This window comes from Dromiciops gliroides, chromosome 1 (genome assembly GCF_019393635.1).
Source record: "Dromiciops gliroides isolate mDroGli1 chromosome 1, mDroGli1.pri, whole genome shotgun sequence".
NCBI classification, from domain to species: Eukaryota; Metazoa; Chordata; class Mammalia; order Microbiotheria; family Microbiotheriidae; genus Dromiciops; species Dromiciops gliroides.
The window spans coordinates 644,107,697-644,127,967 of NC_057861.1; the positions used below are offsets into that span (position 1 = coordinate 644,107,697).

At 37.6% G+C, this 20,271-nt stretch overlaps 1 protein-coding gene across 1 annotated transcript in view; it reads right to left on the minus strand.

The window, feature by feature from the left end:
- Positions 1 to 20,271, minus strand: part of PTPRD (protein tyrosine phosphatase receptor type D) — a 2,680,207-nt gene that overhangs the window by 13,540 nt on the left and 2,646,396 nt on the right. The window contains 6 exon segments of the mRNA XM_043972034.1: positions 1,737 to 1,891; positions 5,570 to 5,602; positions 5,605 to 5,697; positions 8,005 to 8,131; positions 8,767 to 8,945; positions 9,402 to 9,687. Of these exon segments, the coding sequence (XP_043827969.1) occupies positions 1,737 to 1,891; positions 5,570 to 5,602; positions 5,605 to 5,697; positions 8,005 to 8,131; positions 8,767 to 8,945; positions 9,402 to 9,687 (873 nt within the window).

Below are 20,271 nucleotides of genomic sequence, written 5' to 3' on the forward strand. Positions count from 1 at the left end.
AAGTATGCTGGGTACAAGAGTTATGAATGTATTCAGAAATAAAGGTTACATAAAAATAAATTATATCAATAACAATAAAATATAAATACATTTAAAAAACAAATGCATATTTAATTGAATGGTCCTAGAATTCATTCCTGTGTCTCTAAGACATTGCCTATGAGTCTCTAAGACATATCCATATTATGGTGTAAAAGCATAAATGATAGGGGGCAGCTAAGTGGTGCAGTGGATAAAGCCCTGGCCCTGGATTCAGGTGGACCCGAGTTCAAATCCAGCCTCAGACTCTTGACACTTACTAGCTGTGTGACCCTGGGCAAGTCACTTAACCCCCATTGACCCACCAAAAAAAATAAAAATATTTTAAAAATTATAATTAAAGTGCCTAAGAAACTAAAGGTTGTAATAGACTGAGGCTACTAAACAACTTTAGGAATCAAGTATTAGTTAAATGAGAACTTTTTATAACAATACCACAAATCATCAAACTTAGTGATATCAAAGATAGGTTTGATAACAGAGTCAAGGGTCAAAATTATAACAGAAAGTTGAGGCAATTATCCAGACAAATTAAAAATAAAACTGAATTGGTGAGTTTTTGTGTCTATTTTGATTAAATCCACTGTAAAATTATCTAGTCCTCCTTATCCTTCTGAATATGTAGAGATAAATACAAGATTTCTAAATAACTGGACAAGAGTAGATTTTGAATAACTCCAATAGAATGGTTCTGTCCTTATGATATATTGAGTACATTCTGATAAGCACTATACCTTTATAGAATAGTATTATTATGTAAAACACTGATTGAATCTGAGAAGAAAATGTTAAAGATTTAAAATAAAGATTCCATGTTAATGGAAATTTAAAGTATAATATAAATTGAATAAAATAAGATATTCCTTTGATGCAATGTTTTAATGCACAAATCTAAAAGAAAGTACCATGAATATCTTTTCTAAATAGCTTGCTTCCCTTCTTCTATTAATTCAGATAACTCAAATTAGAAAATGTTGCAGAAACTATTAGAAATAATTAACTAGGAAAGACTCCATTTTCTGATATAGTACCAGTTTTCAATTTGACAGTCAATGATACTGGTGGAGTATTCAAATTGTACAACTGGCCCATTAATGGGCAAAAGATGTGGTGACAATTGTGGAGTGATTGCTTTTTATGAGTACTCTTGAAAGATATTTGTTAGTGATGCTATATTAGAATGAAAGAATATGTGACTGTGTACATTAAAAAAACCTCCAAGTATAAACCAGTGGAGCTTGCAAGGAAAAAAAAAATCTAACACCACTTCCTGTTCTACAACTATTCTTAGAGAAAAAAAAAGCACTTTTCAGGAATCTTCCAATTTCACCAGAAGACAGAGGAACAGGTCATTGCCTTTACTTTCATAATACATAATACATTTTCTTTTTTGTTTGTTTGTTTTTGTTTTTTTGTGAGGCAATTGGGGTTAAGTGACTCGCCCAGAGTCACATAGCTAATATTAAGTGTCTGAGGCCAAATTTGAACTCAGGTCCTCCTGACTCCAGGGCCGGTGCTCTATCCACTGCGCCACTTAGTTGCCCCTACATAATACATTTTCAAGAGTTTATCTGTAAATTCACAATAACTATCTGCCTAATATTCACATGTATTAGGAACAGACTCTTATTTTTCAAAGGTAATCATGCCTTTGACCATAAAAAAGAAAATTAATTTGCCCCTGATTCCCAGCTTACCTGCAATGGACTGAGATTGGCCCATCTTGCCCAAACTGCTCTTTTGTTTTATGTACTTGGCCAATGAAGTCAATGAACCCCTCTCCAGACTTTGGCACTCCTTGTTCTGGCCAGTCAGTGAACTGGAATTGCCTCACTGTTCGGGACTGACCGTCCTTTAGAGGGACCACATGGCAGAAGAAAGGTCCAGGATGATTCCATGCCATGGCAGCAGTCACAAAAGGTTAATTATTTTGTAAAGGAGAAGGGGTGGGAGGAAAAAGGGAGAGAATTAGGAACATATTAAATTAGAAGTTTCTATTCACAATTCCTGATGAGTTTGAGCATTTGCTCAAATAATCAATGACATCCATACCTGGGCTCATGTAAATAAGGATGCAATTTCACTAACCATTATTACTTCCAATTACACATGTTAAAAACTCCCATTAAAACTGGAGCTCTGTGACTTTCCCTTTCTGAGACCAGGAGGCCACTTGGCTGTAACCCTAGAGAATGCAGGTTCTGTATGGTCCTTCTGAAGCAAAACACACATCCATATTTCCCTAAGCATAGATATTGCTAAAACGTGTCTAAATCTAAGTGCAGAGTCCAGGTCTCTCATGTATTTATAGCCAGAAGAACATATACCTCAGACCAAAGATTTTGTTGATGTCACTGCAAGCCCAAATAAGCCAGGCTTGTTCATTTTCTAGTATTGTCAAACCGCAAATGGTGACATTTAAAGGATCTGACACAAATTGAGTAGCTGCTGTTAACCTTCATGCCTCCTGGACACCCCACACATCTTGAAGGCATCCTGTTTCAGCCATGGCAGAGCAAACAGCTATATGCTACGTCACTGTGCCTTTAAGCAGGAAGTGAGGCATCTTTCAAGGAGAGAAAAGAGAGCATTAGCAACTAAATGCTCTATCCTGAAAATGGACTTCTACAGGGCTGACCTCATGAATCACCCAGTGCTCCCTGGATAAAGAATGTGGAAGAAAACAGCCGAACAAACGAACAAACAAACAAACAAAGGTAAAATAAAAGCTAGAGGCAAAAGGATTCTTTCTTCTCCAAAATGATTAAGCATGATTGCTCTGACATTTGAAATATAGGTCACTTTAAAAGATAAGGGGGAAAAAAAGGTCTTTACTGTTTCCTTCTGGAGATTTTCCCTTTTTTTTTTGAGCTACTGCCTTCAAACCTTCAGAGATAGTAACAGGACTCACCACTTCTCAGGAATCTAAATACCTTTGCCTAGAAAGTCATAAGAAATGTATTTGTTGCCTTCTCGTCACCACTGTTTGGGGATAGGAGGGAAGGGAATGCCTTTCGAACTCTGTGCAAATGAGTGAAACTTCGTTTGTGAGAGTTATTTCTAATTTCGAGGCCCAGGCATGTGTAGCCTTTTCAGGATGTAGACAAGATGCAATGTGGCTGAACATTCTCACTTCAGCCTCGGTGCAAGGAGGGTAGCTTGCAGAGACATGGCAATGGATCAGCAAAGCTAACAATTTCCACGGGAACCAGATGTGATGCATGCTTCAGTAGCTGCCTCGAGTGATTAGGGAGGCTCCATCAACTAGGTAACAAAACTTAAAAGTACCAACTGATGGCGAGTTACTGCAGGAGCCCAATTTTCCCTTCATTGTTTCAGGAGTAGCGAATGCTCTGGTTCCCTTGATCATAACACTAAATTTACAAAAGAGTTTGAAAGTCCAAGAAAGGAAGCTAGGTAATATATGGTAATATTTGTTCTCTCTTGGACATCCTGGGGATTTAGTTTCTGACTACTCTTCCTAGTAATGGCTACAGGAACCATATGAGTAAATCTTTACAGTGTGGAGGAGAAATCACATGACTCCATTTAAAGGTTACCTGTTTAATAATATTGTAGCCTTGAGAGCCAACGTGCTTTCTAAATAGGGAAGTTCAGATCAGAAATAGCAGGAAATAAAAACAGAGAGTGCTGGAGCAGATATGAAAGATTATAAAATTCTGGTAATCTTTTTTTGAAACATAAGGAAATTTCAATTCAGTCTCTTTTACTGATTTCACCTGGGTTTGCTTTAAACAAGAATAGATTTGTGTTTGTGGGGGACAGGAAAATATCTGTGATGTTTGTGGCTCTGGCTCATAATCCTTTGCTGATTAACACCTCTAAATGACTTCAATTTATAAGCATATTTTCTAATTTTGAAAGGAAGCTTGGAAATTTTATTGTACTGTCAAAGGGTTATCAAAGCTTTGGGTAAAAGATAATATTAACAGTGAACATTTTTACATCTTTGAAGTTTACGTAGGCCTATAGAGGTGTGTGTGTGTGTATGTGTGTGTGTGTGTGTGTGTGTGTGTGTGTGTGTATATGTATGTATAAGTTTGGTCCCCACAATAGACCTGTTGGGTAGATAGCTTAAATGTTATCACCCACATTTTATATATGGGGAAATGAGGACTTTGAGAAGTTGAATGATTGGACTAAGATCACATAAGTAGCGTCAGGGCTGGGTCTCAAATTCAGGACTTCTGAATCCAAATCCAGTGACCATTCAATTGTACTAGCTGACCTCTCTCACACCAAAGTGGATGCAGTGGCTGGTTCAGTCAATTTCAGAACAGTTAAGATTTTAAACTTTCTGTGACTCAATGATCCTATTAATTTAGGCTTATAAAACTGCTGAACATTTAAACAAATTATAAAAAAAAATCATCAGTCAGCTGAGCAATGTTGGTGCAACCCCTTGGAATCCCTGTTACTGGGGGAGGCTCAGGCTGATGGATCACATTCACATTGATAATTCTGAGCTGCTGGAGGGCTAAGAACAATTGGGGTCTGGACTAAGTCTGGCAACAATATGGTGAGCTCCTGGGAGTGGGGTGGTCAAAAACTGCATGAGCAGAGAATTGGCTCAAGTCTGAAATGGAGCAGGCGAAAGCTTCCTTGCCAATCAGCAGTGGGATTGGGAATCTAAATGGCATTGCATTTTTTCCTGAATAAAATAGGGAGGCATGGTCTAAAAAAATAAAAACAAAAACAAAAACAAAACACCCCAATTTCAGGTCAAACTCAGAGCCAGGTTTGGGGGGATTAGGAGATAACCTTCTAACATTATGATTGATTCAGAGATTTGCTTCCCAGGAAAAAAAAATGAACAAACTTATTAAATAAGATGCTCTACTCTGATGTTTTTTGTTCACTATTCTACTGTAGACAATTCCAAGACACAGCACAGCTTTGGAGTTATTCTGTTACCCTATAATGCCAGGTTGAAATCATGATTTGGAAGTGACCAGACAGCACATCTCACAGAAAGTCTTAGAATAAGCCTAGATAAGAAATGCCAAAATGAAAATTAGCTAGCAAGGGTCATGCATGGATGCATAGCTCTTGGTGGACAGACACATTAGAACACTGAGGATAAACCATGCCAGGGAGCAAATTAGAATGTTCAAAGACTGTCAGCCTTTTAAAAGAATGCTATTTGCTCGTCCAGTTGTAAAATCAGACCAAATTAACCTTCCCGCTCACATGACCTACAGGGATTACAAAACACAACATATTTATAGCCATAAGTGATGAAAAAGGCAAAGAAAGCTCCAAAGAGAAAAAGAGGTGAATGGAAGTACAACCATTCAATCCCTAAATGTTTTCTAGGACAATCACTTATAAAGTGCAACCCCAAACTTGTGTTGCCAGATGTTAAATATGAATTAAAGCCAACCCCTGGTTTTTGTGTAGACTTTGCCAAAGAGAGAACAAGTTAAGGAAGGAAGGAAGGAAGGAAGGAAGGAAGGAAGGAGAGGAAGGTGAAGAGGAAAGCTAACTGGATGAGACTCTGCTAACTTACCCTGGCATCTGTGACCTTGAATTCCCTTAGGGATTATACTGTGGCATATTGTACTCAGCCATTGGATCTACCACAAAGTATTGATACCTTGCTGAACGTTCTGCAGGCCCAATACTGAGACACTTTTCCTAAAAAAGAGAAAGGGTAAAATATAGGTAATGGTCGCTGAAGGGTATTTTAATAATCCTATCTCTTTAAAGTAAAGTCTCAGGGTATAGACATGGGGCAGAAGGTACATCAAAGAAAGTAACAACTTCCATTCACTCATAAGATGGTATTTTGGCTAAAGAAACAATTCATTAACTAACTTGAAACAAATGTGATTTTAAAAAGACAAAGTGATGAAACCTTTGACTTTGCTGGGAGAAGAAGGTCCCCTTGGCTCCAGTACCACCTCTACGTGAGGGTATTTGCTGATCTGTACATACTCATTTCCTCCCATATAACAGAAGCAACTTGTGGGTAGGGACCATTTCATTTTTATGTTTTTGTCCCCAGAAACTAACAAAGCGACTGCAAATAACTGTCGAATTCTGACTGTACAGCTCCATCAAAAGTTAGCTTGATTTACAGGTTCGCACCAAATGTGTCAGGTGGGGTGGGGGGGGGAGGAATATGCATTTTTATGGCACCTATTTTACATATATTATTACATTTAATCCTTATAACAACCCTGGAAGGTAGGAGCTATTATTATCCACATTTTATAGTTGTGGAAACTAAGGTGAACAGAGGTTAAATGACTTTCCCAGGGTCACACAGCTAGTAAGTGTCTGAGGCTGAATTTGAACTCATGTCTTTCTGACTCCAAGGCCCAGTGCTCTATCAGCCACCTAGCTGTCATAAAATATTAGACCTCTAAGGGATCTTGGAACTCATTTAATCCAATTCTCTCATCTGATAGGTGATAAGTATAGACATTTAGTAATTTTCATTGGAATCTCATAAGATCCTTATGAAGTAGGTATTACCAGTATTATTATGGTCACTTTACAAAAACTGATGTTCAGAGATATTAAATGATTAGCCCTATGTTATAGAGATAGCACTTGGCAGAGATGGGATATGAACCTAGTTCTATATATCTCCAAGTTCTAAGTTATATCATATTAACTCTTTGGTTGAGGAAATCCAGGGAGATTGTGGACAGCTCAAGTTTAAACAGATAATTTAGTGGTTAGTCAGAATGACAATAAACATTTATTAAGCACCTACTATGTGCCACGTACTGCTAAGTACTGAGAATACAAAGGCAGAAGCCAGGGAAGCCAGAAGGTGAGTTAAGGAAAGAGAGCATTCCAGGCCCAGGTGACAGCTCAAGAAAATGCCCACGGTCTTGTTTGAGTAGAGATTGGCTCTCACTGTCTAGTGCTTCTTCCACTGTACTGATTTTTGCATAAAGTAGACCAATGTCTGTGTAGTATCTAGAGTGCCAGGGCTGGAGTCAGGAAGACATCTTCCTGGGTTCAAATCTGGCCTTAGACACTTACTAGTTGTGTGATCTTAGGCAAGTCACTTAACTCCATTTACCTCAGTTTCCACATCTGTAAAATGAGCAGGAGAATGAAAGGCAAATCACTCCAGTAGCTTCGCCAAAAACAAAAAACAACCCAAAAAAATCTCAAAGGGGTCACAAAGAGTTGGACTTGACTGAAAAATGACAAGGCCCACATCTACCAAATTATGTGCCAGAGAAAATCTCTACCCTCTTGTACAGCCTGTGAAATTTGAGAGGGGATGGAGATAGTATCATCAGGCTGAGGAAAGGCTAGATTTAATGAATGGGTTGGTGATAAACTCAGTTATCAATTTCTCCACTTTGGAATTTTTTGTTTGCTTCTTTTGCAAGCCTACATGATCATACAATTTAATAGTACCATATATTCTCAGCTGGTCCAAAACCCAGGTTAATCCCACACTAGGGATGTGGGAACAACAAAAAAAAGTACAGTGATGTACCAATCATCTGTTTTTACAGTTCTGTTCCAATGAAAATCAAACACTAAGGAAACTAATATGACTTTTGTCTTTGAGAAAGCCACACGATTAAATGGCCCAGATGGGTTTTTGAGCACTCTACTTTTCAAAGGGTTCAGTAGTAAAAAGGGACCTCAGAGATGATCTAGTATAAACTCTTCTTTAGATAGATGACAAAAGTGAAGCCCAGAGAGAGGAACATGACTTTTTCCAGGGCCCTAGGGCAAGTAAGTAGCAGAACAAGGATTCAAATCTTAATTCTTTGATTTCAAATCCAAAGCTTTTTTCCTACTATACTACATTGTGCCCCAAAGACAGTAAGTGACTGAGAGTGGGAAAAACAAACAAACAAAAAAAGGCAACCTAATCAGTCAGACTGCTCTGTTTAGATCTCACTTTTTTTTGCCTTGAGGTGCTATTCTTGTGAAGGAACAAAATTTCTGATGTAATACACTTACTCTGCCCATTTCCCGGAGTTTGGTGAGCATCACAACAATTGTGGAGTTGTGTTCCCACAGCATCCGCCAGAAATCTTCAGTTGTCTCTGCCAAGGGGCCCTGTGTTGCTATGTAAGCTTTTTGTTGCCTACATTTAGGGAAAAAAAAAAAAAGGAATGATAAAAGATGATTAAAACACAAGAGAACGTGTAAAGGCTCACTTTTTGTATGTAAACATTACTCTGAAACCTGCTTGTAATAAAAATGAAAGACATATTAATGGCAAACACATTAAATTCCTATTAAAATTGTTTAATCAAACAATAGCTGTTTTAATTTTTAGTACTTTGCAAAGAAAATTGCTTTGTTAATATTATGATGTATGTCTTTATCATTATTATTTAAATTTTAATGCAACTCTAATAGCTCAATTTTGTGTGTCATACAAAGCACTTAAGAAACACTTAGTTGTGCTGCTTCGTGTCTAGAAATGACTGTCATACAATCTATTAAGTTTATGAATTATAGTACCAAACGGCTTCTTTATTAATCCCTTTTACAATCTTCAGCAAAGAGGCAGTGGGAGGCTAGAAGGGAAAATCCATGGTTGCATTCTTTTTTAGCTTTAGTAAGTCAATGAAAAAACTGGTCTCTAGAAATGGGATGCTGACCTCAGCAGAAATAATGTGGTGCTGCTGTGTCTTTAAATTTATCACAGCTCTGAAACTAGGGCACATGCAAATGTCAAAAGCTTCAATGCATCAGGAGAGTAACTGTAAGTACCTGTATCCATCAATAAAGCTGGCATTGATGTAATCAGATCCTTCCACCCCTCGGATTGGCTGCAGGCATACCCTTGTGGATTCATATGGCATAATATTAACAAGGCGATTTTTGAATTTATTACATGGAAGATTGGCACTGATGAATCTCGAAGTGTGAGCTTTAGAGCTAGCTAGACGCTGTTGAAGAGAGAACAAGGAAAACGTGACTCAAACAATTATAGCATGCGGTTTAATTTTCATGAACCCAAGACTTCATTTTGGAACAGTTAAGCCTTCTTTCAAATTTAGATTACCTATCTGTTCAGACCACACTACCTCTCACTTATACAGAGATGATGAGTCCCTAAAACTGGACGAATTTTTAATTATCATGATTGTTAAGCAATCAGTTCTCAAATTAAAATATGTTATGAAAAAAATGATCAATCCATTGTCTGAATGAGTACATTATGGTTAGGTAGAAGCAGAAAAAAATCCCAACAAGTCATACACCTCTCAAGAGAATATGTCAAATTAAAACGCATTCTTTTTGCACATTTCACTTCCTAGCTTGAGAAAGGATGCTTCTAATCATAACTTAAAGGTAATATCAAACAGTTACCCTGGACTAGCATGTCATGCATGACACTATACCTTAAATTCCAGTTCCATTCCTGTGACATTTTCTCCTGTCTCTATTTGTGTCAGCTTCTGAATATATGCATACAAGTTTCTAGCTGGCACTTCCGTATTTCCACATGTCACTGCTTCTAACAGTGCATCATGGATAAAGATGTATTGGTCCTCCGTTTGAACCATGTAATTCCTCTGGGCTCTCATTAAAGTTACGTGACCATAAATGTCTACAGTTTTTTCATGCTTTATTCTCTCTAACATGGCATCTATCACGATGAAGCAGCCAGTCCTGCCGACTCCCGCACTATAAGAAAAGACAAAAAACAGACAAATGTCTTAAATTAATTAAAAAAAAAACCTAAGGGAGCAATAGGGAAATGGCATTTTTACAAGTAGAATCATGTTGACTTATCTTTGATACCTATGAATTCTACTCAATTATCTATTTAAAAAGTCTCTAAACTTTTTGTGATCTCAGTGCACTAAAGTCAAAAGCAGTAAGAGTTAAGTGGAATCAGACAAAGCTTTCTGCTATCCACTAACCAGTCTATCCAAATGTTAAGAGGCTCATCCCAGAGGATACATGCTTTTGGCCATGACAGCCTATGAAATGATTCATAAATAATGAGTTCTCTGATTGGGCAAAGCCTCTATAGAATACTTTGCTTGACTGTAAAAAAAAATGAAAAGGAAAAAGGTGGCTTGCTAGGAAGGGTACAGGATGTATCTATGTATCTATATATACACACACATAAATATATATGTTGTACAAAAAATTAAAAATAAATAAAATAAAATCCAAACTACAGATCTTTGTCTATGGCGATGTTTATATTTGCAAATTGGGAACTTGGGAAAGGCCCCATTTTGAAAAATAATTCAGACTATTTTAGTTAAAAATAAACTGCAGGGGGCAGCTAGGTGGCGCAGTGGATAAAGTACCGCCTTGGATTCAGGAGAACGTGAGTTCAAATAAGGCCTCAGACACTTGACACTTACTAGCTGTGTGACCCTGGGCAAGTCACTTAACCCTCATTGCCCCACAAAACAAAAACAAAAGAAAACAAAAATAAAATGCAAACAAATTTTTGAATGTGAAAGATTTCATATAATAAAACTTCAAGGGGGTAGTTCTAAAAGCACAATAGTGGGTAAAGGACTATTTTTAGCTTACAATTAACATATTAACACCTTAATTATTGAAACCAACATAGCCATAATTAAGATTCTAAATTTTTATCATATACTAAAAATGAAAGAAACAATACTTAATAGAAGCAAGTTATGTAATCATGGAAGAATGGAGAGACATTTTCTATTGTTTTTCTCCCTTATTTTGGGGAAAACACTGCTGAAGAATATACTTCATAATTCCAGGTGAATTTCAAGAACTGGATGAGAAATTTAAACTTTTATTCTTTGTTACTGAAAATGCTCCAGGGAGTTCCTTAAATGTCATTACTGATAAACTGTAAGGTAATTTTCCAGTTGCTGAAAATATATTCAAAGGTGGATGGGAAAGTCAGCAAAGCACAACACTAGGCAGTATCCCTGGTTTTGAAAAGGCAAATTTTACTGAACTGGATAAGATTGTTAGATGGTTCATACATTAGAAAAACAAATTTCCTCGGGTGATTTGAATGTTGAATAGAATACTAAGAAAAAACATATTTGTCATCCTTTCCTTTATAGGTAATAATGACATATTTCATAATTGCATAACACTAATTAACTAGAACTAAGGCCAAGTGCATGGTATTTCTTTTCTTTTTTTTTTTTTTTGGTGAGGCAATTGGGGTTAAGTGACTTGCCCAGGGTCACACGGCTAGTAAGTGTTAGTAAGTGTTATGTGTCTGAGGACGGATTTGAACTCAGGTCCTTCTGACTCCAGGGCTGGTGCTCTATCCACTGTGCCACCTAGCTGCCCCCACAGTATTTCTAATTGTACATTAATGCTGCAATGATTACTTACATTTCGTGTGAACCTATAAATGAATTCTTTCTATTTCTTTCCTTTCTCACTCTCCCATCTTTCCTTCTTTCCTTCCTTCCTTCCCTCCCTCTATCCCTCCTTCCCCCCTTCCTTCTTTCCTTCCTCCTTCTTACATTTGCATACAGTCATTTGCATATCTATATTTATAAAACTATATGTCACCTGAGTACAAAAAGCCATGACTAGTTTTCAGATGGGCCCTGATGCTTGTCCTGTAGATAGCCATGACAATAGAAAGCCACAGGAAATAAATTCAGTTAAATCCAAACAGTTTCCTCTCTGAATATATTTACTGACATACTATGCTATGTATAAGTAAATGTTCCTTTAGGTAACCTACTAGATATGCCATAAGTACCATTTCATTCCATCTTGAACTAAACTACCAGGGGACTGACTTGACCAAGGTCTTTCACATGCAACAATTTTGAGGGCTAATTGATGTGTGAAGGGGAACTTGAATTCTCAAAGGTTAAGCCAGCAGATCCAAAGCTCTGAAATACTCTGCCAAGCTGGAAAGGTTTGAGTGAAAGAGTCACAATGAGTAGTCCAAGAACCACACTAGGGAAGGTCAGAGAGGCTCGATTAACCTAGAAGATGGCCGGGTGAGTGATGTATTGGAACCATGGAATCATGGAAAACTCATTAAACCATATCCTAAGGTGTGGGGGATGTAGCAATGTGTGTTGATAGAGAGGCTACCCACAATGGTGTTTTTGAAATGCAGAAATGCCTTGTGCAGGTCTATTTTTTTATTCCTGGTCCAAAGGACTCTCTAAGTACAGATACCAAATTTGCTAGAAATCCCGAACTTAATCCCACCACGTCAACCAAAGTTTTCATAAAAGCATCTAGAATTAAGCCTCAGGAACCATATAAAATTTGATGTGGTTCAGGGCAACATGTACCTAGAACCAGCTCAAAATGGAATTGGAGAATATTTAACACAATAAATAAAATACCATAAAACATGGATAACATTACATTTTAAAACTCGATATATAGCCCATAAGAATTCTCATATAATTGATTAGAGGCCCCATTTCTAATTGAGTTTGACACCATTGGTATAGGGAACTATTTGGTAACTCAGTACTCTTTCTGGAGTAAAGATACCCTAGAAAATTTCAACAAAAAAAAGAAAGAAAGAAAGAAAAAGAATCTGTTCAAAATAAGATAAACTTCATGACACTGGCATGCTTTACCCTAAAAGGTAGTAAAGAAAAATTACTTATAAGCCTGGGACCAACACAAGAATCAATGAAAAGAAAAATCAAATGAAAAAGACTGTAAGCATAACGGAAAAAATGTGTCAGTCGCAGGAGGAAACCTGTAACAGTAAGTCCTTTGTCTAATCTAACCTTCTGTTAAGGTCCAGAAGAAACAATGGACGCCTGCTGGTCTGTAAGTTACGCTGACATGAATTGTTCTTAGGCCTAGACATTGGTCTGGTTCCTGGAAGGAAAGATATTATCATAGGGATGGAAACAGAAAATGAAACTCAATAATTCCTTTGGTCCATCATGAAACTCCTAATAGCTGTTTGTGGGACCTGGAGCAAGGTCACTTTTCATCGCCTATGCTTCCCTGTTTTAAAAAAAGGTGATGGGTGGGGGATGAGAGGCCTAATTAGAGGTTACCTAAGTGCGTCAAAATGGAGGTAGGGGGGTGGCACAGTGGATAGCACAGGGCCAGAGTCAGGAAGACCTAGGTATAAAGCGGCCTGAGCTAGTTATTACTATCCTGTGACCTCGGGCAAATCACTTAATTTTGTTTGCTTTAATCCACTGGAAAATGTAATGACAAACCATTCCAGTATGTTTTCCAAGAAAACCCTATGGCAGTATGGTACATGAGGTCATGAAGAATAGGACATGACTGACTGAGCAGCAGCAACAAGTGCTTCAGAAAGCCTGAGAACAAAAAGTGGCTACTTGGCAGATAGAGTGAATTTTCAAATTCTAGGTTTGAAGCTGAAACTCAGAATCAGGGATTTTCTTACAACTGATTTAAATTTCTCCCAAATAGTAATTTAAAAGAAAAGATAGATAATTATATCATGGGCATTTCAAATAAAACATCAAAAATATGTTTTAAAACCTTTTTCACTAACTCAGTGACATAAGGAGACCTTTCCTGGAAAACCTTCCTAGAATAGGAAGTCCTTGGTATTTTATCTTTGCTAAAGCAAGTCAAAGACAAAGAGATTCCTTGTAATTAGATATAACATAACTGACTGACTTTTATGCTTTACTACAATTTATGCAGAAGTAATATTAGTCACTATTATTTATTAAGGAATTGAACTCTGAATATTTAAGGTCTTTGTAAATTGTTAGAGTATTCTTTTGTCTGAATCTTCAAATTCACAAGAGCAGCCCATATTTCATTTCACTCCCTAATTTCTTTTCTCCCACCCATCAGTATCTAAGTGTTGTGCTGCCTCTCAGAATGAAAGATTAGAGTTCTAAACCAAATGTATTTTTTCTCTGATCTTAAAGAACTAAGCTCCACATATGGATGATAATGACAGAATCCTATTTTTGCTGTTTGCTTTTCATCATTTCAGCAGCCTTCAAACCCCAAACATGATAAGAACAGGGCAACTGATAAACTATCCATATTTTATCTGTTTTCTGTCGGAGAGGTTGCCAGGCCCAGAGAAAGATTTTCTAAATATCTTCTACAAAAGGGAGTACATAACCTCTCTGCTTGAGGCCGAGCCTGGCATGGTTCAATTCATTTATTACATAACAAAGTGCCCAGGCAATGGAGAAGAGGCTAAGTATTTTCAAATTAAGTTCTGTAAGAAAATGGTTCCCATTATCCCCTGAAGCAAAAATCAACTTTTAAAGTTACCTTCACTTAGAGGACAGTGAGTCAGTTAGATGAGAATCAAGATCACTAATGAACTTTCAGTGGTTATGACTTCTTGGTATCATCTGTATCAAACCAAATTACTGTGCCAAACTTTATTGTTAAAAAAAAAATCCAATTTCAGTTAGTGATAGACATTCCAGTGTTTACAAGCTGAAAGCCTATGCAAGCCATTAACCAGCACGCCTTACTAGAAATGAGGTTATTACTTCAATATTATCATTCATCCAGTTACTAACATTTGTTTTCAATTTCTAAACAGGATTGGAGTCGGTCACCCATGAGTTTGAAATATGCTTAATATCCCGTGATGCGATACAGCAATATGTGCAGAAAAGAAAATTAAGAGGCATGAGGGGGCTATTTTGTGCTAAAATCATCCTGCGGATGTGTTTAAAGGTTGGCTTTTCTCATTAATTTGTTGCTGTTTTAATGCTGACCCTTTATTGATATTTCCATGATCTGGCATGGAAAGACAATGTAATTACTGGATTTCACAGATCATTTCATTGGAAGCAAAGATAGTAAAATATGGACCAAAAAATCATTGAGGACCTTTGGACATACATCAGAGGATAATTTGATTGGATATTGCAGTTTCAGATATAACAAGATTGGCATTTATGAACTGCAAGTATATAAAACTGAATGAGATAAGGAAAAACTATAAAAAGGACTGGATTTTTATGGGAGAAAGTTTATATGATTAATCAGGTGACAACCTCAATAAAGCAGTAAAATGACTCAGTTAAGGGAGTCATTTGACAATATATACTTTCCATTATCTTATGAGAATATAATACAAAAATCTCTGAGAGATACTGGACATTTGTAGAAAACCTTGGACATTAAATGAAACTGCTGCTGAGGCTTATAGCCACAAGATAACTTCAAGCATTTCTGATGGTATATCAGGTTAGGTCTTCCTCCATTACCACTGATCATAGTCCCTCAAAAAAACTTGGTAAATGATTTTTGGATTGCCACGGGGCCCAGCTCTTCATTAAGTAGTCACCCCAGTTGCCAGGCTTCTAGGGATGGACCTCTCCAAACTTAATTTAGTCCCTACAATGACTGACATAAGTTCTATTTCTGGAACTTTTCTCAAAGTCTTTTCCAGCTTTGGAAGGAGTTAACATGATCTGTGCTCAGCTAGGACAACTTCGAAGAACATAAGGCTGGTTTCCAAGTCATGAGGACGCATCAAGTCAAATTACAAGCATTTATTAAGTATCTACTGTATACAAAGGCGCTGTGTTTTATGCTAGGGATAGAAAGAAAGGGAGGGGGAAGGGGACAGTCCCTGCCCTCAAGGAGTTCATAGTCTAATGGTGGAGACAACATGCAAACACAAAAAGCTATATACAGGATAAATTGGAGATATCTCAGAGGGAAGGCACTAAAATGAAAGGCTTCTTATAGAAGGTGGAGTACCTTGGACTTGGTAGGAGAAACACCAATGAAACTGCCTAGAGTCAGGAGACAGTTTCTTACTCAAGGAACAGCAAGGAGGAAAGAATCACTCGATCACAGTATACACAGAGAGGGTATGAAGAAGCCAAGTTATGAAGGACTTTAAAAGTCAAACAAAGAATTTTATATTTGATCCTGAAGGTAATAGGGAGCTACTGGAGTTTACTGAATGGAGGGGAAGGGCTTACATGGTCAGACTTGCACTTTTAGAACGCCACTTAACAGCTAAGGGGGAGGCAAGAATAGACTGGAGTGAGGAAAAGCCTTGAGACAGGCAGATCATTCAGCAAGTTACTGTATAGTCCAGGTACAAGGTGATAGAGTCCTGTAACTCAGTGGTGGCAGTGTCAGAGGAGAGATAGGGGTATATACTAGAAACTTTACAAAGGTAGAAACAACTGGACTTGGCAACTGGTTGAATCAGTTGAGACTTTCATGAAAGTACACAAGTAGTATGGGAAATGCTAAACATTTCCTATCTAACAGATCTCTACATGCAGTTTGGGATTATATATGGTGAGTATAAAATCAAAAGCTAAGATACTCTTGGACACCAATATTGTAGGAATTTACCAGCTGCAGCTATAAATCAATACAGCAAAAATAATAGATTTAGGGTAAGCAAATACACTTGACTGTTTAAAAAAGAGGAGCTGGCAGCTTAAGGTACTTATTATTACCCAGGGCAAAAAGGCTCACGGAGAAGGATGCTCTCAAAATGTTGTTAGTTCCAATTCTCTCCTAGGAAAGATCCTCTGATCAAGATTTGAAAAAAGTATACTTTAAAATAGGTCATCAACAATTTAGTAGACATGTGATGCACCATCATTCTTTTTTTTTTCAGGTTTCAGCAAAAGGAAAGTAATATTTCCTTTCCCCCTCTCCTCCACAACTTTCCACTTCTGTACCTTGACTATTACAATAGCATGCTGAAGTAGGCAATGATATATACCAGATACTAATTATAGTTGCAAGGAGTAAAGAGAAAGTTCTTTACTGCTAGAGAAATCAGTGACATTCAACTGGGACTGTTTTCTCTTCTCTAAGGCCACTTTCAGCTCTACATCCTATGATCATGGGAACTGCCATTGTACTTTGCTTGTGTCACCAGGCTTTTGAGATGAACTTTGCCTTTACAGGCAGGGGTATGGTTTTCAGAGCCTAGCCTAATCAATTTCAGAGAATTATAGTCCATATTGACAGCTTAAGTTTTCCTCACCTGTAAAGGAAGGATCCTGAGAATTGGAGAAGTAATAAAGAAGACAGAAGTAGTATGATGGCAGACTAAATACCTGTGGTTATAGAGGGGGAAAGTGAGACAGATAGGTGCTTCAGCAGGGGTTCTGAATACCATCAGACTGAGATTGATTGTTGAGGTGACTTGAGCTCTCTCCAAGGGAGAGAGCTTGCTAGTTCCACCTAGTAAAATCATTGAGAAGGGATATGGTTGAAATGGACTGGAGCTCAAATCTTGAAAAAAGGGTTAAGTCTCTTTCTCTCTCTACTTCTACTTGTGGACAGAAGACAAATAGACTTTAAGGTTCTCTATTAAACTGATCAGTATTCCTTAGTTTTCATATTACCGTTAAAGCTGTCTTCCTTGTTGACATAAAATCATGACTGGTTGCATAACTTGCTTTGTAACTTGTTGTATAATTTTATTGTGTGGATAATCAGAAAAATGGCAAGAAAAAATACATGAATGGCTTGTGGTACATAGAGATAAAAGAGAACAAGAAATGGACCCAACATCCGCATTCTGAATACCAACAGGGGGAAGGAAATTCTGTTTCCTGTCCTTTTCAGATTGGGGGCTGCAGATAACTCTTATAAGCTTCCCAACAGCAGAGAAGACTAAGCCATGGAGATTTGGTTCTCTGTTTTGTTTCTCCTAGGCTAAAGCCACACGTATAGTAGCCAAGACAGTCTGGAGAGGTATCTTATTTCTTTTCTATTGTTTTTTTTCCCCCATCAGATATGTTCAGTGGACTGAGGCTAGTATCTAGAGAATTAGGATTGTCAGGGGGGGAGGAAAAGGTGTGGTTTGAGAAGAATGTACATGCTCATATTCCAAAGATGGGGAACAGAGTATATACCTTGTATGACAGCCATAAGTGGTTATCTCTTACTAAATTGTAAATTTGGGGACAGCTAGGTGGTACAGTGCATAAAGCACCAGCCTGGATTCAGGAGGGCCTGAGTTCAAATCCAACCTCAGACACTTGACACTTACTAGCTGTGTGACCCTGGGCAAGTCACTTAACCCTCACTGTACCCCCAAAACAAAACAAAAAATAAATTGTAAACTCTTTGAAGGCTACTGCCTTGTATATAATTGTATATATGATATCTAGCACAGTTTTACACATGGTAGGTATTCAAGATCCCTGATAGAAAGAATGAGTAGATAGAGACCTCAAGGAGATTTGGTGGCAGCATCAGCAGGGCAACTTGACAATAGAAGTTGGTATTGGGGACATAAAGAGGAGGCATACATAAAGAGAGAAGGAGTAAGGAGGAAAGAAAGAAGGAGAGGGATGAGTTTGATGTAAAGGCAACTTTTATAAGCCCCCCCCAAAATTAATCAGGGGTAATATGAAAGCATTTTATTTTAAAATTTCTTCTAACTGTAGACTAGCATATGTAACAAATGAATGACTCTAAGAATAGAAATGGAATACAATTAAAATAATTCACTAAGACTGTGTGTCTATGGGAATGTGGGGAGGGGGTAGAGGAGGGGAATGGCACTGCAGCAGCTAAGGGGAGGGGTGGAGAAGAGATCGCAGGACACAAAATCTGTATTAGAAATCTATCTATGCTGCCAACTATGGGAATTTAGTAAAGTTACTTCTCCTTTTTGGGTCCCAGTTTCTTCCCATATAAAATGTGGGAGCTAAAACTGGGTGCTTCATAAGGTTCTTTTTAGCTCTAACAATCGATAAAGCAATCTTTGTAAAAAGTTCTGATGGGGGCAGGGCATATGAGGTGTTTTCTTTGTTTTTCCAATGAGGGATGGAAGTTATTTAGATCAGGAACCTGAGTCTTCCACCTTTCCACATATCCCTGGACTATTCTATTCTTCCCTGTGGCCCAGGGTAAGAAGGAATAAAGAGCCTAGACTGAGCCCCTATGGTGAGGAATGAGAGTGTGTAAACAAGATGAATATCTTCAAATGAGTTTACCCCATTAAAAGGTACCCCCTTCTAATATTTGACTATTCCATGTAATCCAGTTCAACTCAACAAATACTTATTAAATGCCCAATATGTGTAAAGCACTGAAGTAATATGTGTAAAGGTGCTGAGGGAAATACCAAATTGCCTAAGACAGTCCATCCTCTAAAGAATCTCAAAGGAGATAAGATATAAGTAACTCTAACACAGAGCACAAAGGAGGAGAAAGAATCATTCTTAATTGGGGGCAGAGGAGGGAATCAAACGATAAACGGTAGGTAGAGTTGGCATTTCAACAAGGCTTTAAATAACAGGTAAGATTTGAACGAGCAGAATTATAGGATGATGGCATTGCAGGCATGGGAAATTATATTAGCAAAGGAATATTGGAAAGTGTTTGGGGTCTGGTTGGACTGCAATGCAAGAAAAATGGGAAAGGGAACAGTATGTGATGAAGCTGTAAAGGTAGATTGAGGCCAGACTGTAAATGAGCCTTGTTAGCCAAGCTAAGAAATTTGGCCTTTATTCAGGAGGCAATGGAAACAATGAAAAGTTGAAAGGTTATTCAAAGGTCTCTGAGGAGAAACCTAGGGAAAAATTCCAGGGAAGACCTAGATCAATTCTGCATTAGGAAGGTTGGTGGAACACTGAAAAGGGGTGCTGGTTAGAAGGATATTTCAAAAGTCTAAGCAAAAAGTTAGGAAGGCCAAAGCTGGGTAATGAGAATAAAGAAAAGTAGACAGACCTGTGATATGTTTTAGCAGTCAAAAAGACAAGATGAAATAACTGACTATCTGTTGGAAAAGGATTGGGAGAAGGAAAAGTCAAAACCAAATCTGCAGGTTTAATCTTGGGTGACTAGAAAAGATAGCATTCTACACAGTATCTTTGATAAAGGCAAAAAACCTTCTTATACTTTTCCCCAGCAAAGTAAAGCAGAGAGAAAATTGGTCAAATAGAGTTGATAAACAATTTGAGAACTAGCAGCTAGGAGAGACCTGGTAGCTGTTTTTAAAATATCCACTCTGGATATATTTCCACTAGGATTCTTTAAACAGAGACAGAGACATAAAGACAAACAAATAAAATAGTCTAAACCTGGCCAGCTCTTTATGCTGAAGCTGAATATATGGACTTAAAAAATCTTTACAGGACTTCATGATCTTGGCATTCTCCCTACCTCATCTGCTGAACATATTCCCCTCATATTTTTATAATGTAAAGCTCAGGATAAATGAGAAGGTAAATGCATTTAAATAGGGAGCACTGAAAGAATTCAGCTACAAGTTTCATACTGCAAATGGATTTTGAAGGACATTTAGTAGGGGCCCAGCTAGAACCAGCACCATCTGGTCATGATCACTTGTTG